This window comes from Lemur catta, chromosome 4, assembly GCF_020740605.2.
Source record: "Lemur catta isolate mLemCat1 chromosome 4, mLemCat1.pri, whole genome shotgun sequence".
NCBI lineage: Eukaryota > Metazoa > Chordata > Mammalia > Primates > Lemuridae > Lemur > Lemur catta.
This window is the reverse complement of record NC_059131.1, coordinates 72754497-72777729: the sequence shown is the minus strand read 5'-3', so window position 1 is coordinate 72777729 and position 23233 is coordinate 72754497. Positions and strand designations below refer to the sequence as shown.

Genomic DNA, 23233 nt, shown 5'->3' with positions numbered 1-23233 from the left:
ATGTATTGCTATTTCTACCAGCGGCAGTGGCAGGCTTCCTGCTGAGAGCTGCTCTGAGCCACTGGCAGTAGCTGCCTGGATGTACTGTGCTGTGAGCAATCCTGAGAATGACGCTGTGATTGATTATTGATGCCTGCCAAGGGCAGCGGTTAGGAGTGCAACAGGTGTGCCAGGTGTTGCCATTTTGCCTTATCTTTTCTTGCAGTGATGAAAACAAAGCATCGCCAAAAGCAGAAGCTGTGCTTAGTGATAACTTTATAAATTAGACTTACAATATGTTCATTTAACTCCGTAACGTTTACAGGGGTCTAACCCATGCCGTCAGGGCTCTGAGCACAAAGTGGAATTCCACATAGCCTGGCCCTTACTAAGCTCACAGTCTTAAGGCAAAAACCTTATTCAGTAAGGAACCTTCCTTAAACGTCAGTGGCTTGTTACAGGATGAGAAAATGTGAAAATAATTTAACAGTGGGTTAAACTCTGTAGGGCATTTATACTGGTTGTCTAAACTATTTTTAAATTAACTTAAAATGAAAACTAAATTAATACCTTTTTAGTTACTAAACTAGCAAGGTGATTTTTTAACTATTAAGGCATATGACCTGTATTTTTAGTCTCAATTTTAAGAAGTAAAGGCAGACAAGTCCAGACATACAATTTGATTTCAATAATTGTATAATCTCCTCAGATCTTCTCTTCCCACTCCAAACCTGAATGTTCTAGGCCAGGGAGATCCCTGGAGCACCCTGGCTTTTGCTACCATTGAGACACCATTTTGCAGGCGGGTGGCTTAATCTGGGGTCAGGCTGGCAGAGGGAACGCCTGAGAGTTGACCAAGAGGCAAGTGGGCAGGCAGGAAGGCCACATCTGTGTGCCGGCAGACGGTGTTCCGCATGCTCACGAGGGCAAAGCATTGGCATCTGCAGCCTCTGTGTGATCAGATTTCCAGAGAGCCAGCCTGCCAGGGCCAAATGTGTAATCTCATTTGCTGACTCATTCCTCTCCTGTTTGTTTATTTATTTTTTATAAATACAGATACTTGCTCTGTTTGGCACCTCTTTACTTCTGTCCTTAGTGCTAAAGCCTATTTTCTTAATCTCTTGCAACGAGTTATTTCCCAGGGATTCTTGATGCCCTGAGTTGAATCATTTATGTCTGTGTCTTACCAAGTCACAAGGTTCCTGAACAAAGTTCTGCACCGAGGTGCCAGCTGACAGAATGCCAGATGATAGCCCACTGTCCCAGGCTCGCTCTGTTCTCGCCTGGTCCTCCTCTGTCAGCTGGGATCTTCCTTCTTCCCTCTGTCAGGGATAGCAAGGGCCTGCCTCGTCACACCCATGCACAGTGTCCTGAGGAGCGCGGCTCTGAGCTCATAATGCCAGGAGTTGCTGACTTGCTGGGCTGCATAGTGGGGCCCTGGCCTGCAGGAGGAAGCACAGGGAACTTGGTGTTAGGGACCAGGCATCTGGTTATGCCTTTGCTGTTAACTAACCATGAACCTGAGTGAGCAGCCGAGTCTGTCTCTGCAGCTGGGCCTGCATCTGCTGAGTGAGGGGCCAGACCACACTCACTGTTCGTGGGCCAGGAGCCACACCTGCCCCGGACAGTGAGGCGCTTCACTCCGCAGCTGTGTAGAGTGATGCAGAGTGAGACAAAGTACTTTGGAAAATGATATTTGCGTGGTACTCCTACTTAAGGGTTTGATCTCATAAGATACTTACTATGCAAACTGTGCCTGCCCTGCATGCAGCACACGGGCCCCAGCCCTGAAGGTGGGGGTTGCTTTGGAGAGAACATCTTGCCTTCCTTGCAGATGGCCCAAGGGACAGGGCTGTGGTGAGTATATGTTACCTTGAGCTGAGGGTCTGAGTCGGTGACTCCTGTTGGAAGCAGTGCTGAAGTGATCAATAGAGAGGATGAGGCTTTCTTTGTAGAAGTCACCAGCATTTTTGTCACCTGCACCTTGAGCTACCTGTAATGGTGGAGTGATGGGGTGACAGATGTTTGACTGCCTTTGCAGCTGCAAAGAACTTATCAATAGTAAGCCCATCTCTTAGGTTATTTAAATAGCCTGGATGTTCAACATATTACGTGAGGAAAAGCACAATGTGATGTTTTTAAAATCGCACGAGTAAGCGATGTTTACTCTTAGAGACATGTCACTCTTAGAGGCATGCCTGTTTCCTGGCAGGCCCAGAGAGACCCTAGCTCTGCATCCCTGTCCCAGGCCAGTTCAGTGGGGCACCGTTCCTGCCTTCAGGTCAGAGCACAGCCACTGTGGTCCCTGTGTGGGGGGCATGCAAGGGGGACGTTAGAGGTAATGGAACCAAGAGGGGAAGCCGTGTTCTGGGAACAGAAGTTCTAGGCTGCCCAGTGCTGACTTGCCTTGCAGCCTTGGGCAACTTGCTTGCCTTTTTTGCAATTCAATCCTCTAAAGCTCCTCAATGATCATTCCTCCTCCAGCTTTCTGTCACAGAGGTGACAATGGAGACAAATGAGGGAGACAGTGCACAAGTACTTTGGAAAAATGACAGACGCTGCTTCTTGTAGACCAACCTCTTGTTTCCAGCAGTGGAGGCGGCAGGGCCTGACATCGAGCATTCCTTCTATGTGCCAGGCACTGGGCAGAAATGTACACAGGGGATCTGCTTTAATTCTCACAACCACTTAGTTGTGAGGTTTCCAAGTTAGGAAACTGAGCCTCAGAGAGGGAAAGTAACTTAACTCCAAACCCTGGGTCCCAAATTCTAGTCTGTTTACATCCCACTGCCTTGTCTTTAAAAGAAACGATTGGAGCTTCTTCTAACTATGAAAAAAATACATGTTTAGTCAGAAAACTTACAAAGCATAGAAAAGTACAGTAAGAAAGTTTAAGATGTACATAATTCCGTGAACCAGAGATAACTTCAGTTCACATCTTCCTGTGGTCCTTCCTTTGTTCCTTCTATGCACTAAGAGAATTTTTAAAAATAAAAATGAGTTCTTCCTGCACAGCATTTTGCAGCACGATGCTCTTCAAAGGAAGATCCATGGGCAGCATTGTCAGCATCACCTGGGAGCTTGTTAGAAATGCAAGAGTCTCAGGCCCCAGCCTGGACTTACTGAGGCAGAATGGGTGTTGCACACGCTCTTCAGATGATAGGGGTACGTGCTCCCTTTTAGAAGCACTGTTGTAGCCTGCCTTTCCCGCTTGCAGTGCATTGTGGGCAGTCTCCCATGTCTGTAAATGTTTTCCTGTGTTATGATTTTTGGTGACAGCACAACCTTCCCTTGTATGGTATGTCGCAACACCACAGCCAGTCTCCTGTTTGTCTCCCATTGACAGATGGGCCTTTAGGTTGTCTCCAGGACACTGTTACAAAGGAGTGCTTAATTATCTCCTTAGGAAAAATTCCCCAGGAGTGGATTTACTAGAGCAGCAGGGTTTGATAGATGCTGCCACATTGCGAGCCCAGAAGGAATGCAACTTGACCGATCACTTAAACTCTTGGCCTGGGTTTCTTAGGAGGCAGCTGCTGTCGTGGGGAAGAGCTCCCACTTGAGTAAGGTACAGGCCTTGATCTGAGTGTCAGATTTTCCACTTATTGGCTTGGTCATCTTGGACTCGTTGCTTAACATGTAAGATCCCCTATTTTCTGACCTGCCAAAACGGGCTGTGCCATTTCACTCACGGGTGGTTGTGAGTCTTAAATGAGAGTCAGTATAAACCACCTGGGACCTGAGACATGCTTAATAAATGTTCATTCTCTTCCCTCTGAATGAAATGAGCCCTGGGGCTTAAGGAGGTCGTATCACAAAGCCCTTAGATTTGCTAGCATAAAAGATTATCTGTTGAGTTAATAAGTTGCATTTTAATAGATGCACACGGGTTCATTGGCATTTTAGTTTAGTTCTCCAATGTCCCAGGGGATGTATGGCTTGGGCATTGCAAAGGCAGGCAAAGGAAGTCAAAAGAAAGGAGATTCCTGAACATTGCTTAAATGTTTAAAATTGAGCAGAGATGTAAAATGTGCAAAGCATGCTGTGGGGAGCATACTGGGAGGCGGCAGTGAGGGGGTGTGTGCTCGCGAATGTGTGGATGCACACGGGCTGCGTCAAAGCCTGCAGTGTGCCTTGCTGTCCCTGCCCCTCAGCGAGCCTCTCAGTCCCTGGGCATTCAGCAGTGTGACTGCATGATGCAATGCCACCTCCCTTTGCGGGGCTTGGGTCCGTCTGGAGTTGTGTCTTATTGGGGCATTGGGCCACCCCATGCTGGGCACCATCCTGGATGCTGGGCTACCGCCGTGACAAAGCACTGATGAGGCACCCGAGGGGCCACTGCTGCTGAGAGAGGGTGGGTCACATGCCCAGGGCAGGCCGTAGCAACTGGCACAGGTGGGCTCCAGGCTTCATCTGGCTTACTGAGCAGGATGGAATTGCCGCTGTGGGTCTTGTGGGGTTTGGCCTGCTTGTGCCATGGGGCAGAGTGCTGCTAGCTGGGGACACTTCTTAGAAACATCAGCCCCGGGGCCCAGCCCCTGTCCCTTCAGCAGTCCACCCTGCTGTGTGGTCCCCTGGACAGCCTCCCAGAAGAGATGGAACTCCATGCCAACATTTTGTCCCTCTCTGATGGAGAAAACCAAATTGTTGGCAGGAGGACAGTGAGCCTATAGGCTCTTAATGCATACAAGGGCGCATGTATGGAAACTCACTTCAGAACATTCAGTAATTGTCATCTGAGTTCTTCTCTGAGCCACTTTCTTTTGTTACCATCAGATGTATCATTAATGATTTATTTAAACTGTAGACCATTTGAGTAGAACTCTACATACAGTTGCATTTTGGAAAACAGAAAAGCAAGCTAGGGCTTTTTTAGAACCATCTTCAGAAGTCGCCCTTGCTGCCTGCCTGCTCCTGGGTTTTAGTAACACAGAATCACACCCGCCGCCCAGAGCCATCTGTTGCCTGGAAACTGCTGACTGTAGCTGGTTGTGGTTGGAGCCTTCAGACTCGGGAGGAACTTGAGTTAGGTGGAGTTGCAATGCCGGTTGCAGGAGTCTATTATTTTGAAGTGGCAGCTGCAGGTAACCAGCGAGGACGTCACCAGGGCCGTGACTTTGTCATGTGGGGAGGCTGAACCTGGCCAGGCAGGCTCCGTTGGTGATTTTCGTGGGTGGGTGTGGCCTGTGCACCTGCCAGGTGTGGTCTCCAGCGGGGAGGGCTAGAAATCCTGTCGGTGCCACAATGAATGGGGTAAGCAGGTGCCTGGCTAACAGGAGTTTGGAAGGTCCCGAGAAAGCAGTTCACAAAACATATCTAGGACCCGAGGTAACATGGTGGGCCTTTAAGGAAGAGTAAAAAGAAAGCTGAAGGGGCAGAGATGAATGTGTCCCTCACATGGTCCCTCGCTCTGTAGCTAGAAGTGCTCATCAAGGGGTGGCAGGAGGAACCGTGTGGCTTTAGTGCTGGAATGAGAGGTGAGCCCCAGGCTTGGGTGTGTTTGGCTCAGAATCTGTCTCGGATTTTCTCAGCAGCAGGTCTTCCTGGGACCTGCCCTGCTCAGGTGGGGAGTGCAACCTCTGCCCAGCATCGCCCTCTGCCTGCTTCCATGGTGAGCGTAATAAAACAAAGCCCAGGTTTGTTGTTTCTCATCCTCAGCCACTCAGTAGTGACTCCAATCACAGGCAGGCAGGTGACCAACTCCCTGAAGAGCCAGGCCACCCCCACCCCTGGCCTTCAGGGCTCAGAGTGGAAGAAGGAAGTACGTGTGTTTCTCAGGCAGCTTTTACTGCGTGTGCCTGCGCACCTGTCCAAGGAGCTCTCCGGGCCCAGGAGTGCGGAGGTTGGCAGAAGCCCCACTTCCTTGTGGCCCGTAGGTGCTGCCAGGCACGGTGGAGCTGCCGGGGGACATGGGGATGAGCACTCCTGATCAGCACCCAGTGGTGTCCCGAGGGCCCTAGGCCACGTGGAGGAAGACGAGGAGGCCTGCCGTGCTCCCTGCTGGAGCCTCCAGGAGGATGAGAGAGCCGGAGGCGCAGGCCAGGCTCGGGAAGATGGCTGCCTTTTACCAGTGCGTCAGGCCTGACCCCAGGTGGGCTCTGAGAGTGGAGAGGTGGTGGGGGAGAGAGGGGAGGGAGGGGAGGCCAGCTGGACTGCCAGGAAGCGGTGGGCACCATCCCCTGTGGCCTCGGGACAAACCTTCAGCATTTATTGTCTTATGTTCTAGAATGTTTATGACCTCTTTCCTTATAGACCTTGTTTTATCTCATTGAATTGTGTGAATTCTGGAGCAAAATGATGATTTTCCTTGTTTCCTTTATGACACACACACATATTCATAGAGAGGAAGAGGGAGAGGGCAGGAGGGCTGGGTAAATGGCATTCTCCCTTACTGTCCCATGCTTGCAGTTGGGATCTCGGTGGCACAGTTGATATACTTTGAGTGGAAGGAAGGCAGCAGAGGTCAAAGTAAAAGGACGTTTTAATTATTCCTGTACCTAAATAGCAGCACCGAAGGACTTGTTCTCAACTGACAGCCACAGCCTTGGGAGACGTGCTGCCCATCCTCCTGCATAGCAGAGGCCAGTGGCCCTGCACAGAGCCACCTTGCCCTACTGTAGGTGACCTTATCCCTGAAAAGTGTCTGACTCTCAGTGCATTTTGATTCTGTGCTCAGTGGTGCAGAGGGAAGTAGAGTTATGGCTTCATTTAAATTCATTTGCTTAGAGTAAACAATTTGTGTTTTTTCGTATCCCAAATGGAAAATTCTCAGTATGGCTGCCTCTGTCAGTACAGGTGGCTGTTACATCTGCACATCACTTGGGTCGGGTGGACAGTCTTGGGAAATTGATGTTGCATCTTTGGAAGGACCTACCAACAACCTGGCAGTGGGGGGATGCACGGGGAGTTGGGGCAGATAGTCCATCCCCAGAGCCTCACTTTCTTCTTTTGCAACATAGGGGTAGTAACCCAACAACTCAAGGATTTCTGGTGAACACAGGGCTTTGTGCTTACAAGCCCTGTGCATGTAAGTCATCATCATGGTTACTGTTTCATAAAAATCTTTTTATTAAAATGTACTCAACCTCAGTGTCTGATTCTGCCCATTTTGAATGGGCCAGGATAGAGTGTTAGTGTTACATCTTCTTGTTAATAGGCCTTGGAGCATGACTTCCTACTTTTAGGAAACAAAAACAAAAACAAACCCTCAGCTCTGCATCTGCTGTGCTGTAGAAATGCCAGTCGTATATGGAGCATTCTAGATAAATTAAGCATTATTTTTGGCATATATGCACAGGAAAAAGGGAGTGTATTATCTCATAAACTTATAAAGTTAGAAATAAGCCAGCCCCTGTAAAACCGTCCCCTGTGTCCCGGGTTCTGGGGTCCCATTTGTTGCATGTTTGTACAGCACAAGGTACAGCTGTCACTCTGAGATTGAAAGTTTCCAAGTCTGATGGCATCTTTGCAAGATATTCTCCAGCATTAGAATGAATTTCTATTGTATTTTCCCAAAAATTATGCAAGTAGAATTTCTAAAATAAGGTTATGAAGTTTGAAGCCCTGCTGCTTAGCTATTTTTGAAATAATGGTTTTGTAAGAGTCTCTAATAGATTTTTTTTTACTTTAATAACTTGGAAATGTCTAAACTAATGTTTTTCACATCTCATATGAAAACATTTACCTCTGGATGAGTGAAAACAGGTTGCTCTCATGAAAGCTGTCATGCGTTGCAGTCTAAGACATGAATTTTATTGAGGTGTGTTCCTGCAGGCTCAGGCTGCACATGTGAATATAGATTGATGCGTATATTGCATATGCACCGTATGGGAAAGCCTTATGCATGCCTAGCTAAGTAACTTAACTTGCCCATTTATAAGGTCTTTGAATACCGCTAAATCAATTTTTATGTAAGTAATTTTAAAGAAATTTAGTGTAGTTTATCTTATTAATATATAAGATACTATTTATTTGCTTTTAAACTACACCATTCATCTCATGGATGACTGTATTTGTTGGGATGAAGCTGTGGTTATTTCTTTGCAAGGAAACAGCCCAGCGAGTTGTGGCCTGCTGCCTGTTCTCTCTAGATGCCCTCACTGTTCCTGCCCTGCCCATGGCTGACGGGAAGCCTGAGGAAGGCACCAGGCCTGTAAGCAGGGACCTCCTCTGCTCCAAGTTCCTTTACTCCTAACCCGAGGGGTCCACACAGCCCATCAGCCTTCAGCTCCATGTGACTATAGGGTGGATAATGTCTAAAGGAGGACACTGGGCAAGAAGAACTCAGGATAAAGAAATGTGACATCGTCTAGCTAAGTCACAGATTTTGAAGGAAGTCTGTCCTTGAGAACTTAGTGTGCTAGGTGGCCTAGGGACCAGTGGATGGGTAGTTGATGCGGTCTCAGTTTTAACAGGAAGTGATTCTTTCATCTAGTGTTATTGGTACATGCCTCTGGTTTGTTCATTCATTCATTTAATAATATTTATTGAGCACCTACTGTGTGGCAGTGCCATGCTGGTAACCTATTTCCTAGCCTCATGGAGTTAGTCTTCAAGTTTTGCATACTTAGCAAGAAAGGGGATGACTCAGTTCTCTAGACCAAGCCTTATTCTGGTTTTTAAAAACAAGGTAAACATTGGTTACGGGACACTAGGAGACTTCAAAACTGACCAGCCACGTTCCTTTACTCTCCCTTCTTGCTGTACTTACAGACCTATCACTTAGCATCTGAGTATTCTCTGGTCTCAGCCCTTTGATGATGAGATTTCCTTGCTTGTCTCTCATTTGTCAGAGTGGACCTACCCCTCTCTCCTTCCCGTCCTTTCCAACAGGTGGACAGAGGAGGTTTTGCACACAGCCAGGAGTCAGCTTCAAAGAGCAGGAGGCCCTGCACCTTCAGGGAGCAATGGTTGGCTGCAACGGGGTCTAATCTTGTCACCACTGCCTCCTTGGGGTGGGTACGGCAGTCAAGTCCCTCTGCTCTTGAGGATAATAATATCATTAAGCAGCAAGCTGGAACAATTTCGAACAGAGATTTCTCACAGGAACTTTGTGAGCATTACACATTCCATTTGCTTCAGTAATGTGAAACTTATTTTTCTAAAAAAAGGTACAGGCAGATCCTGGCGTGACTCACTAGAGAACAATAGTTAAATCATAATTTATTTTCATCTTTTTCCCTAAGAAAAGGAAAAATTGATTAAATATATAGAGAGTGTAAGCAGGCAGAATTCTGTAAAGGGGAACTGCTTCGAAGAATCGCACAAACACACGTGCTGTTCAAAGTGGTAGGCGTCGTGCACGGAAGGTACAGGGGCTCCCACGGTGTGTCGCAGGAGGTCTCCTCTCACCCTGGAGGGACAGATTGGTCTTCTCGAGCAAGTGGAATCAAAGTTGAAAGCTGAAGGCCGAGTAGGAGTTAGCGAGACCCAAGTGGAGCGTGAGGGCAGGGAATATGTTCAAGCGCAGGGAACAACGTCTGCAAGGCCCTTGGCTGGAAGGAAATGGAGCATTGCGGGGCGGGGAGAGCAGGGCCTCTGGGCGGGGCCAGCCCACCTCCCCTTCTCCTGATGTTGAGATCTTCTCACATTTGTGTTGTTCTCCTTCCTGCCTGCATCTCCAAGCTTCTATACAAGATTGTATTATTCTTCCTTCAATAGTTGTTTTAGTGTGAGCTTGCTGGAAACAAATTATATCCAGGCTTCTTTTTGGAAAATGTCTTTATTTCATCTTTTTCCCCTAATTTTTTTTTTCCAGGAGCTTTGTTGACATATAATTTACATACCATAAAGTTCACCTGTTTGAAGCATATAATCAGTGGGTTTTAGCATGTTTACAGAATCGTGCACCTATGAACACAATCTAATTTTACATTTTCATCTCCTCTAAAAGAAACCTCGTGCCCATTAGCAGTCACCTCCCATTCCACCTCCCTTTCCCCAGCACTGGGCAACCGTGAAGCTATTAATAATTTCTATCTCTGTGGATTTGCCTATTCTGGACATTTCATGTAAGTAGAATCATATATGTGTGACCCTTTGCAACTGGCGTCTTTCACTTAGCATAATGTGTTCAGGGATTGTAGTGTGTATCATTATATTATTCCTTTTTATTGACAAATAGTATTTCATTATATGCATATAACACATTTTTTATCTATTCATCTGGAGATGGATATTTGGGTTATTTTCACTTTTTGATTATTACATAAATAATGCTGCTATGAACATTGGTGTACAAGTTTTTTGTGTGCACATTTTTTTCATTTTTTATTGTGGTAAAATACACGTAACATAAAATTTACCATCTTAACCAATTTCAAGTGTATGGTTCAGATTGAGTACATTCAGGTTGTTGTGCGATAATCCTCACCTCTCCATCTCCAGGATTCTTTTCATATTGCAAAATGGAAACACTGTACCCAACTCCACAACCCCCTCTCCCCCAGCCCTTGGAAACCACCATCATACGTCCTGACTCTCTGATTTTGACTACTCTGAGTATCTCTTATAAGTGGAATCATATTTGTTTTTTTGTGACTGGCTTGTTTCAATAAGCATAGTATCCTCAAGAGTTATCCATGTTATACCAGATGTTAGAATTTGCTTCCTTTTTGAAGTTGACTGAAAGGAGGGACTTCTGTCATTTTGCTATCTGTTTTCTGTGAGTCTGACAACTTCTTTATCCCTCATTTCATGCATTACTGTCTTTTTCTGTGTTTATTTTATTTCTTAAATAATGAAACCTTTAAGTTCTTTTCTCACTCTCTTTTGTGCATACTCTATAGCTGTTTTCTTTGTTACTATGGGGATTACATTTGACATCCTAAAGTTATAACACTCTAATTTGGATTTTTACCAGTTTACCTTCAATAACAGACAAAAGCTCTCTTCCTTTGCATCTCTTTCCTTACCTCTTTTAGTTATTGATGTCACAAAATTACATCTTTATACATCGTATGTCCAAAATTATAAACTTATAACATTTTAAAAGCATCACTTAAGGTAGAAAACAAAATGTGAAATTACAAACATACTAATTTTTAGACTAGTAATTACAGATGCACCTTGACTTACATTTACCATGGGATTATGTCCCGACAAACATATTTATAAGTAAAGAATATCATTAAGTCAAAAATGTGTGGCTGACTGAGGGCTTCACCTTGCTGCGACTGCCCAGCATTGCAAAAGACGTATGATTTCTACTGAATGTGTATCACTTTGGCACCATTGTAAAGTCAAAAAATTGTTAAGCCAAACCATAAGTCGGGGACTGTCTGTACCTTTTTAAAAAAGTATTAGTCTTATAAATTATGTAGAAAACAAAAAGTGGAGTTACAAACCATTGTTACACAAACACTAGCTTTTATAATTCCCATGTATTATTACCTTTATTGAGATCTTTATTTCTTCATATGGCTTCAAGTTAATGTCTAGTGTCTTTTCAACCTGCAAGACTCTCTTTAACACTTCTTACAGGGCAGCTCTAGTAGTAATGAATTCCCTCAGCTTTTGTTTGTCTCGGAATGTCTTAATTTTCCCCTAACTTTTTTTTTTTTTTAAGAGACAGGGTCTGGACCTGTCACCCAGACTAGAATGCGGTGGTGAAATCATAGCTCATTGTAGCCTTGAACTTCTGGGCATAAGCCATCTTCATGCCTTGGCCTCCTGAGTAGCTGGGAGTACAGGTGTCCATCACCACACCAGGATATTTTTCCTTCTTTCTTTCTTTCTTTTTCTTTTGTAGAGACAGGGTCTCACTATGTTGCCCAGGCTGATCTTGAAGTCCTGGCCTCAAATAATCCTCCCCATTCTGCCTCCTAAAGTGCTGGGATTATAGGTATGAGCCACCATACCTGGCCCTCCCTTACTTTTGAAGAACACCTTTGCCAGATAAAAGATTCATAGCTGACATTTTTCTTCTTTTAGCACTTTGAATGTAATAGCCAACTGCCTTCTGGCTTCCAAGGTTTCTGATGTGAAATCTACTCATAATATTATTGAGGATCCCTTGTATGTCTGAAGTCACTTCTCTCTTGCTGATTTCAAGGTTCTCTTTGTCGTTCAGCTGTTTGATTATAATGTGTGTTGGTGTGTGCCTAAGTTCACCCTACTTGGATCTTATTGAGCTCATTGGATGTTTATGTATATGTCTTTCATCAAATTTGGGAAGTTTTAGCCATTATTTCCTCAAACATTCTTTCTTCCTATTTCCCTCTCTCTTCTCCTTCTGAAACTCCCACAATGTGTATGTTGGCCCACTTAATGGTGTTTCACAAATCTGTATTCTCTATTCATCTTTCTTTAGTACTTTTTCTTTCCATTCTGTGGAAAGAAATTTCCATTGTCCTATTTTCAGGTTTAACTGATTCTTCTGCCTGCTCAAATCTGTCTTGGAATCCCTCTAGTGAAATTTTCATTTTAGTCATTGTATTTTTCAGCTCCAGAATTTCTTTTTGGTTTCTTTTTAGGTTTTTTTTTTAATCTCTTCATTGATATTTCAATTTTGTTCATGTGTTAGTTTCTTGATTTTCTCCACATCTTCCTTTAGTTTGTTGAACATCTTTAAGATAGTTATTTTGAAGTCTTTGTCTAGTAGATCTACCATCAGGTCTTTTTCAGAGATCATTTCTGTGGCTTATTGTTTTCCTTTGATGGGCCATACTTTCCTTTTCCTTTGTATGTCTTGTGATTTTTTGTTGTTGTTAAAAACTAGAAATTTGAATCTAATAATGTGGTAACTCTGGAAGTCAGATTCTCTCCCTTTCCCAGAGTTTCCTGGGGTTTTGTTGTTGTTGTTTGTTTCTTTGTTTTGTTTTGTTTTGTTTTGATCATTGTAGGTGTTCTCTGTGCTGATGATCAGCTTAAGGTGTAAACTTAAGGTCTTCTCAGCTCTTTCTGAGACTGTGCCTTTCCCTGGGCATGCAGGGTGACTTTCTAATTTCTCCCATATGCAGTTGTTTTTGAATGGCCTAGTGTTTAATGTCTGGCTCCCAGAAGGGGAAAGGAGAAAAGTGAAGTGGGGAAAGGGTGCCAGCCTATTAAATCCCCAGAAAGTCACTTAGGGCTGGAGGGAGTCTTGCAACAGTGGGGAGGGGTGCATCAACAATGGCCACCACCTCTTTGTCTGCACCTCTGTGATCAGAAGCAGCAGTTGGAGCATAGATACCCAGTGTTTGGTGTACAGGGTACTTTTTGCACACTGTGGCTCCTGCAAACTGCATACAGGCTGCTCCCAGAACACATGTGCAGGTGCCTGCTGTGGGGTTTGGGAAGTGGGGGGATGGGTAGATGCTACTGTGCTAAGGGCTGAAATTGACAGAAATTAACCACAATTTAGCTTCCAAGCCTTCCCCTGGAAGTTGCAAGCATTCAATAGACTCCAGAGTTTCAAAATAGTTATATCAGACAGATTCTGGGACTGCCATTGTTGTCTAGATGGGAAAACAGATTCCTGGTGTTGTCTACTCTGCAAACAGGATTTCTTCTCAGAATCCACCATGGACATATGTTTTTATTTCCCTTAGGTAGAAATCTATAAATGGAATTGGTGGGTTGTATGGTAATTTTACATTGAACATTTTGAGGAACTGCCAAACTTTTTCTAAAGTAGCTGCAGCATTTTACATTTCCACCAGCAATGAATGAAGGTTCCAATTTTTTCACATCCTTGCAAACACTTGTTATTGTATAACTCTTTGATTATAGCTGTTCTAGTTAGTATAAAATAGTATCTCACTGTGGTTTTGATTTGCAATTCCCTAATGACTAAGAGTGTTAAGCATCTTTTCATGTGCTTATTAGACATTCATTTGCTTTCTTTGTACAAGTTTTTATGCAAATCCTTTGTCAGTTTTTAAATAGGGTGTCTTTTTACTATTGAGTTATAAACATTCTTTATATATTCTGGATGCTAATCCTTATCAGATATATAATATGCAAATATTTTCTCCTTGTCTGTGAGTTATCTTTATACTTTCCTGGTAATTCTTTGATACAAAATATAATTTTGATGATGTCAAATTTATCTGTCTTCTCTTTTGGTACATTTGGTGTCACATTTAAGTAATTATTGCCTAACCTAAGATGACAGACTTACACCAATTTTCTTCTAAGTGTTGTATAGTTTTAGCACTTACATTTAAGTCTATGATCCACTTTGAGATAATTTTTATATATGGTATGAGGTAGGAGTACAAATACTTTTTGCACATTGATGTCCACTTGTTCCAGCATGATTTGTCGAAAAGACTATTCTTTCCCCTGTCGAATTGTCTTGGTACCCTTATTGAAATAGTATGCATTTATTTCTGGACTCAATTCTATTCTTTTGATCTATATATCTATCCATATGCCAGTATGATGCAGCCTTGATTACTGTAGCTTTTAGTAAGTTTTGAAAATAGAAAGTATGAGTATTCCATCTTTGCTTTTATTTTTCAATATTATTTTGACTATTCTAGGTTCCTTGCATTTCCACGAGTTTTCAGATAAACTTGTCAATTTTTGCCAAAACCCAGCTAAGATTTTCATAGGGATTGGGTTGATTCTGTAGGTCAATTTGGGGAGTATTGCCATTTTAATTATATTAAGTCTTCTGATCGATGAACACAGGATGTTTTTCCATTTATTTACGTTTTCTTTAATTTCTTTCAACATTGTTTTATAGTTTTCAATATACAAGTGTTCTGCCTCCTTGGTAAATTTATTCCTATTTTATTCTTTTGGATGATATTTTAAATGGAATTATTTTCTTAATTTCATCTTTAGATTGTTCATTGCTAGTACAATAGACTTTTCTGTATTGATCTTAAATCCTGAAACCTTGCCAACTTTAGTTCTGATAGTTTTTTAATGGATTCTTTAACATTTTCTGGGTGCATGATCATGTCATCTACAAAAAGAGATAGTTTTACTTTTTCCTTTCCAATCTCTGTGCTTTTTATTCTTTTTATTGCCTACTTGCCCTGCCAGAATCTCCGGTACAGAGTTGTATATCAGTGTGACAGTGGATATCCTTGTCTTTTTTCTCATCTTAGGGGGAAAGCATTCAGTCTTTCACCATCGAGTATTATGTTAGCTGCAGGTTTTTGTAGATGCCCTTTATCATGTTGAGGAAGTTTCCTTCTATTCTTAGTTTGCTGAGTGTTTGTATCATAAAAGGGTGTTGGATTTTGTCAAATGCTTTTTCTGTATCCACTGAGATGATCATGTAGGGTGGTTTATTGCATTATTTTTCATATGTTGAACCAATTTTGTGTCCCCCAGTAAATCCCACTTAGTCATGATATATGATCCCTTTTATATGTTGCTACATTAATTTTGCCAATATTCTGTTAAGGATATTTGCATCCTTATATTTTATACCTCCACTGAAGTGATCATATGGGTTTTTTGTTTGGTTTTTTTGTTTTTTGGGTTTTTTTTTAGACAAGGTCTCACTCTGTTGCCTGGACTAGAGTGCAGTGGTATCATCATAGCTCCCTGCAACCTCAAACTCCTGGGCTCAAGCAATCCTCCTGCCTTAGCCTCCTGAGTAGCTGGGACTACAGGCATGCGCCACCACACTTGGCTAATTTTTTTATTTTTTATAGAGACGGTGTCTCGCTGTGTTGCTCAGACTGGTCTTGAAGATCCTCCCGCCTCGGCCTCCCAAAGTGCTGGGATTACAGGCATGAGCCACTGCACCTGGCCTGATCAAATGGTTTTATCCTTTATTTTATTAATATGGTTTTTACATTAATTTATTTTCATATGTTAAACTAACCCATATTCCTGGGATAAAACTCACTTTTATATCTTGCTGGATTTAGTTTGTTAGAATTGTGTTGAGAACTTTTGTGTTTCTATTCATAAGAGATACTAGTCTGTAATTTTCTTTTATTGTGATGTCTTTAGTTTTGGTATTAGGGGTAATATTGGCCTCATAGAATGAGCTGGAAAGTATTGCTTTTTCTTACAACTTTTGAGAAGAGTTTGTGAAGGGAAAGTTTGCTATTGTTTTTTAAGCATTTGATAGAATTTACCAGTGAAGACATTTGGAACTGGGCTCTTCTTTGTGAGAAGTTTTAAAATTACTAATCAGTCTCTCTTCTTGTTATAAGTCTGTTCAAATTTTCTGTTTCTTATTAATTCAGATTTAGTAGTTTGTGTCATTCTAGGAATTTGTTTCATCTAGGTTATCTAATTTTTTTGGCATATAGTTATACATAATATTCTCTCTTTTTTTTTTTTTTTGAGACAGAGTCTCGCTGTGTTGCCCAGGCTAGAGTGCCGTGGCATCAGCCTAGCTCACAGCAACCTCAAACTCCTGGGCTTAAGCGATCCTCCTGCCTCAGCCTCCCGAGTAGCTGGGACTACAGGCACGCGCCACCATGCCCAGCTAATTTTTTCTATAAATATATTTTAGTTGGCCAGATAATTTCTTTCTATTTTTTAGTAGAGACGGGGTCTCGCTCTTGCTGAGGCTGGTCTCGAACTCCTGACCTTGAGCGATCCACCCGCCTCAGCCTCCCAGAGTGCTAGGATTACAGGCGTGAGCCACCACACCCGGCCCATAATATTCTCTTAAGTTCTTTTTATTTCTGTAAAGTTGTTAGTGATACTCTTTCATTCCTAGTTTTAGTAATTTGAGTCTTCTCTTTCTCCTACTCAGTAGAGCTAAAGATCTGTCCATTCTGTTGATTTTTTTCTTTATTTTTATTTTACTTATTTGCTGTAATCTTCTGGATGTTAATCTTTTCAAAGAACCAACTTTTTGTTTCATTGATTTTCAAAATGTTTTCCTATACTCTGTGTCATTAATTTTTGCTCTCATTTATTTTGCCCTTTCTGTGGCTTGTTTTCAGTTTAGTTTGCTCTTCTTTTTCTAGTTTTATATAGTGGAAAGTTAATGATATGGATTTGAGATTTTTCTTCTTTTCTATATAGGTATTTTTAAGCATTTGTAACTATTTCATTTACTGATATATTTTCATTTGTTTCTACCTTCTTTTTTATAATTTTTTTATTTTTAATTATTATGGGTACATAATAGTTGTATATCTTTATAGGATACATGTGCTATTTTGATAAAGGCGTATTATGGGAATTAATTAAATCAGGGGTATTCATTACCTCAGGCATTTAACATTTCTTTGTGTTAGGACATTCCAATTCTACTTTTTTAGTTATAATAAAGTATACTCTAACTTACTGTTGATTACAGTCACTGTTGTGCTATCAAATATTGTTCATTCTAACTATCTAACTTATTTTTGCCCTCATCAACCATCCCCACTTTATCTCCCCCTCCCTGCTACCCTTTCCATCCTCTGGTAACTGTCATTCTGCTCTCTGTCTCCGTGAGATCAATTGTTTTTAATATTTAGCTCCCACGTGTGAATAAGAACATGTGAAATTTGTCTTTCTGTGTTTGGCTTATTTCACTTAACTTAATGTTTGTTAAAAAGTGATTTTCTCTGGTAGTTGTGTTTTAATTTCTTGCTTTTTTATTTTTTGTGTATCTGTGGTAGGTTTTTTGATTTGAGATTACCATGAGGTTTGCAAAAAACATTTTATAACCAATTATTTTAAACGTAGGACAACTCTTTTTACAAACAAGCAAAGAGAAATCTAACAGAAATTCTACTCTTTAACTCCATGCCCCCATTCTTTTGCTTTTTGTTGTTTCCATCCATATCCGTATTTTTATACTCTCTCTCGAAAAGTTGTTGTTATTTTTAATAGGTTTGTCTGTCTTCCTACTCCAGATATAAATGATTTATATACCACAATTACAGCCAGAGACTATTCTGTATTTGTGTCCTTACTGTTACCAGTGATTTGTATACCTTCAGGAATTTTCTTATTCATTAATGTCGTTTTCTTTTAGATTATAAAACTTCTTTTCACATTTCTTGTAGGACAGGTCTGGTGTTGATGAAATCCCTCAGCTTTTGTTTGTGAAAGTCTTTATTTCTCCTTCACATTCAAAAGATATTTTTGTAGGATATAATATTCTAGGGTTAAGGTTTTTTTCATTCAGCGCTTTGAATATGTTGTGCCACTCTCTCCTGGCGTTCTCCATGCCACTCTCTCTTCTCCACTGAGAAGTCTGCTGCCAGATGTATTGGAGCTTCTTTATATGATATTTTTCTCTTTTTTCTTGCTTCCCTTAGGACCTTTTCTTTATGCATGACCTTTGGAAGCTTGATGACTAAATGCCTTGAGGTAGCCTTGTTTGGTTAAATCTGCTTTGTGTTCCATGACCTTTTTGTACTGAAATATTGATATCTTTCTCTAAGTTTGGGGAAGTTCTGTGTTATTATTTCTTGAAATAAACTTTCTACCCCAGTCTCTCTCTCTACCTTCTCTTTACATCCAATTACTCTTAGATTTGCTCTTTTGAGGCTATTTTCTAGATCTTGTAGGTGTGCTTCATTCTTATTCTTTTTTCTTTTTTCTCTTCTGTGTATTTTCAAATAACCTGTCTTCAAGCTCACTAATTCTTTCTTATGCTTGATCAATTCTGCTGTTGAGAGACTCCAATGCATTTCTCAGTTTGTCAGTTGAATTCTTAAGCTCTAGAATTTCTGCTTGATGTCTTTTAATTATTTCCATCTCTTTGTTAAATTTCTCTGACAGGCTTCTGAATTCATTCTCTGTGTTGTCTTGAAGTTCATTGAGCTTCTTCAGGACAGCTATTTTGAATTCTTTGTCTGAAACGTCATATCCCCATCACTCCAAGATTGGTCACTGGTACCTTATTTAGTTCATTTGGTGAGGTCATGTCTTCCTGGATGTTCTTGATGCTTGTGGATGTTCTTGATGTCTAGGCATTGAAGAGTTAGGTATTTATTTTAATCTTCACGGTTTGGGGTTATTTGAACCTGTCCTCCTTGAAAAGTCTTTCCAGATACTCAAAGGGAATTGACTGTTGTGATCTAAGTCTCTGGTTGTTGCAGCTGTATCAGCACTGGGGACACCCAAGCCCAGTGCTGCTGTGACTCTTGCAGACTCCTGGTGGTGCCACTTTGGTGAGCTTGGGTAAGATACGAGAGAATTCCCTGGATTACCAGGCAAAGTCTCTCACTCTCTTCCCTCATTCTCTGTGCTGGGCTGCTGGAGTTGGGAGAAGAGTGACGTGGATACTCCCTTGTGGCCACCAGTGCCAGGTCACACCTGAAGCCAGCCTAGTCTCACCTAAAGCCTGTGGTGACTGTTGCCTGGCTACCTCTGATGTTTATTCAAAGCCCAAGTGCTCTTTAGTCAGCAGGTGGTGAATCCTGCCAGGACTGGGTCCTTCCCTTCAAGGCAGCATGATTCCTTCTGACCCAGGGTGGGTCCAGAAATGCCATCCAGGAACTAAGGCCTGGACTCAGGGGCCTCAGGAGTCTGTTTGGTACTTTATTTTACTGTGGCTGAGCTGGTACCCAAGTTGCAAAACAAAGTCCTTTGAACTCTCTTCCCTTTCCTGTCCTCTAGTGGAAGAAGACTCTCCCTGAGCTGCACTGCCTGGAATTGGGGGAGGGGTGACACAGGCACTGGCTCGGCCACAGCTGCTGGTGCCTCACTGGGTCACATGCACCCCAGTTCCACTGGCTCCAAGCCAGCACAGCCACAGGAATTGCCCAAGGACTACAACCCCTGTGGCCCAACTGCCTTACAAATTTAGTCCAGGCCTCACGCTGCTTTTTGCTGGTGGTGGGGCTAGCAGGAACTCGGGCTTCTGGGTGGAGGATTTCCCTCTGGCTGGGCTGGTCAAAATGCTCCCTCCATGGGCACCGGCAGAAGTCTGCCCTGTGCTGTGTTCCCCTGTGCCAGGGTGGCCCTGAGTTTCAATTTGAAGCCCCACGATCACTTCACTCTCCCTCTCCTGGGCACACAGATTCTCTCTCCACTCCAGGTGCTGGCGCTGCACTGTCGGAGGGGATGGAAGAGGGGTGGTGTAGGCAATGCAAGACCATCTTTGGTCTTTTCTGCCCTCTTCAGTGCGTTTTCCTTGATATAATGTTAAAACCAGGTTGTGTGATCGCTCACCTGATTTTTGGTTCTTCTGAAGGTGCTTGCTTTTTTTTTTTTTTTAGAGATGGAGTCTCGCTTTTGCTCAGGCTGCTCTCCAACTTCTGAGCTCAAGCGAGCCTCCTGCCTCTGCCTCCCAGAGTGCTATGGATTACAGATGCGAGCCACCGTGCGCGGCCAAGAAGGTGCTTGCTTGTGTGGATAGTTGTTGCATTAGGTGTTTGTGCAGATGGATGATCGCTGGAGGTTTCTATTCAGCCATTTTGCTCCGCCCTAAAAGTCTATTCAAAAATCTTAAAGGATGCTAATGCCCAGCAGCCCCTCTAGTTTGTTGGTCACCTGTGTGTGTGCTGGGTTCAGCTGTTTGCTCAGCCCCTCTCCTAGCCCCTGGCAAGAGAGCAGTGAATATGATAGACATAGAGCTCACCCCATGAAACCCACAGTTTTGGAAGCAAGGGAATGCTAAGCAAACAGCTCCTAAACAAGTTATTGATGACAACATTGGTGGGTGTTGGGACAGCAGGGTACAGGCAGCTAAGAAAGGCTCCACAGGGGTCCGAACATAGCCTGGTGGTTAGTGTGGGCTTAGCCAATCTGTAGCGGTGAACACTAAAGCTTTCATACATAATTATGTGTGCAGCTGTATACAGCCAGGGTATAGACACTTTTCTTTGCATCGGCAGTACTCTAAGATTGAAACCCTAAAAATACCATATTAAAATCTATTCTCATTCTTCATGTGAACAAACTTGTAGAATTTTTCAATAAAGGTTGCAAATAATGATGGAATTCTGCTGTAAGCTGTGAAGAGCCTGTGGTCACAAGTCAGCGTGGAGAGAGAAGGGGTGGGGCAGCCCCTACATTGAGCCTGTTTTGGTTGCAGGACTCCCCTGGAGTGTGTAGGCGTCCAGATACACACTGATAAGCGTGGTGCACAGCAGAGAGGGCTGCAGGCTCAGCACCCTTGTGAGTTAAATAGGACCCCTGAAGGCGCCTCTCAGGTCCAGATTTAGTTTGAAAAGTAAGTTTTCCTTGACTTGGACTTGGAGATGTTATGACAACAGGGTTGGGAGGGGAAAAAGCAGACCCTGGTTGAGGGGACACTGGGTGGCCTGACTTGAACTTTGAGTTCCAGCGAGAAGCACTGTCCTCATGTGAGACGCAAAAGGAGTGTTGGGAGAGATTGAGTATTTGCAACACTGCCTTTCTCACTGTGGTTTTCCCTTGGATTTGACTGGGGGTGGGGAATGAGTGTCCAGAACGGCAGGTTACTGGGCCCAGCAGAGACAACGTGTCATTGGCACAGCTGTGGGGTATTTGTAGCGGGAATGTCCACCTGAAGGGGACAGTTGTCCATCTGTGCACTCTGTGGTCTCACAGGGCAGACGGCCCTCTGTGACCTTTGAATGTGTTTTTACCAGTTACCCAGGAAACACTAGGAATCCAGTGTCGTGTCCTGGGAGTGATAACAGTGACTCTAAAGTGGACCATTTGCTCAAGGAGACTGACGCTCACCTGCTGCCAGGGCGTGTCGGTCACGTATACTTGGGTGTGTTTGTGCATAGACAGGAGCACACGGTGAAGAACGTTGTGCCTGCTGTGTGCCGTGTTCTGGTCCCATTAAATACAGCATTATTATGCCCCTTTTGTACGTGAGGCGCAGCGCTGGTAGGGGGTGGGGTGAAGAAGCAATCTAGGGCTGCCTGAAATCCAAGTCTCGGCTCCTTGTCCTCTGCCCCACATGATTAGTATGAAGACATTTGGGACATAAAACATGAGCAGGTTCTAAAACCTCCCACGTGACGTGAGCCCCATTGCTGTCCCTTCGTCTGAGGGTGACCTTCACCTCCCTGTGTGAGTCTGCTGGCAGTCTCGACAGTCTGGGGGTGCTCTCTGCATCTGCCTGCCAGGAGGAGGATGGAAGGACCTACACGGGGGAGACTGGGACCCCTCCATCCTCCCGCCCTCCACCTGCTCCTGAACCCTCTGCCCTGAGCGGCTTTTTCGCAGCCCCATCCCTCAACCCAGGGAGGAGTAAATCTGAGTCTCTGGGCTGCTCCGGGTTTGGCGGGATGGGGTGCCCTTCTGCACACCCACGCCCGGGGGCTCACACATGCTTCCACACACACCCCTGCACGTTCCCAGCACTTCCCAGCAGGGACCCTTTCATTTGCTAGAGGTGACTGGACGTTTTATGGGTAACATCCTGGTTTCTCCAGAGTGTTACCCTTTCCAGGTTAGTTGACACATTGTGGCAGTCTCAAATCCCTTTTTTCAGACTAAGGCCAATGGATGGTCTCCCAGGGCTCTGTCAGCCACTGAGTCCTGGCCTGACCCTAGGCAAGGCTGCTTGGCAGGAAGAGTCATTTCAGTGGGAGATTCTGTCCTTTGAATTCCCCAGCTTCCCTTGAGCTCCTCTGGGGACAGCTTAGGACTGTCCCCTTCACTGGGTCAGCACCTGCAAGAGGCAGGGACCACACTGGTCTCATGTGTCACTGTATCCCAGTGCCTTGGAAACATCTGCCCATGCTGAGTGTAAAGTCAATGTGAGTATGGAGGCTGGTGTCAGCTTTGCTACCTTGGGCAAGTTAATAAACTGCTTAATATATGTTCTCATCTCCAAAAGGGGAATACTCAAAGTTCTTGGGGATTAAACAAGGTAATTCAGATGATATGCTGCATGCTTGAAGAGGCATGTGCAGTTGTTGTGGTTAACTGCAAATTCAAGCAGTGGAATGTTCTCGCACTTCTACTTTCTACCTCAGTGGCAGCCCTAGGAGGTGGTACCAGGGTGATAATTGGCGACTCAACCAGGCCTCGCCATTTTCACACTTCCTCTTGCTCCTTATATTTCCCTTCCCCATTGCCCCTCCCTGGAATGCCCTGGGGGCTACCCCTCTCCGTCAGCATCCTTCAGCAGAAGACACCTAGGCATCATGAGGTTGCTGACTGAGTCTAACATAGTGGGGGTTGAGGGGTGACCTTTTGGAACACCTGGGCCTTTGGATTGGGCCACCAGGCTAGAAGCAGTATAACCATTCTGCTGTTTAACAGCATTGTCCGTTACTTTGACAGTGAACAGAGATAATGGAAGCAATGATGTTCTTTGAAGCCTAAAACAGTGTGGTAAAGGATTTGAAAAATATTATTTCTGTCCAACCCTCATTTTATACATAATGATAGCATGATCATGAGTCAAATTTGGTGAGATTCCAACAAAGAATTTTTGGCGGAGCTGACATTTTTATAA

General features: G+C 43.6%; 1 protein-coding gene across 9 annotated transcripts in view; it reads left to right on the top strand.

Annotated features, from left to right (window-relative positions):
* Positions 1–23233, top strand: part of CRACDL (CRACD like) — a 122922-nt gene that overhangs the window by 47509 nt on the left and 52180 nt on the right. For 5 of the 9 annotated variants that reach the window (XM_045550202.1, XM_045550200.1, XM_045550198.1 and 2 more), the window contains exons 1-2: positions 5353–5590; positions 5856–6070. The exons of 3 other annotated variants lie outside the window; for them this stretch is intronic. In XM_045550202.1, coding sequence (XP_045406158.1) covers positions 5997–6070 — 74 coding nt within the window. In that variant the 5' untranslated portion in view covers positions 5353–5590; positions 5856–5996. Of the gene's footprint in view, positions 1–5352; positions 5591–5855; positions 6071–22391; positions 22530–23233 lie in introns of those variants that run through there. One more of the 9 variants, XM_045550201.1, reaches the window with a different exon arrangement.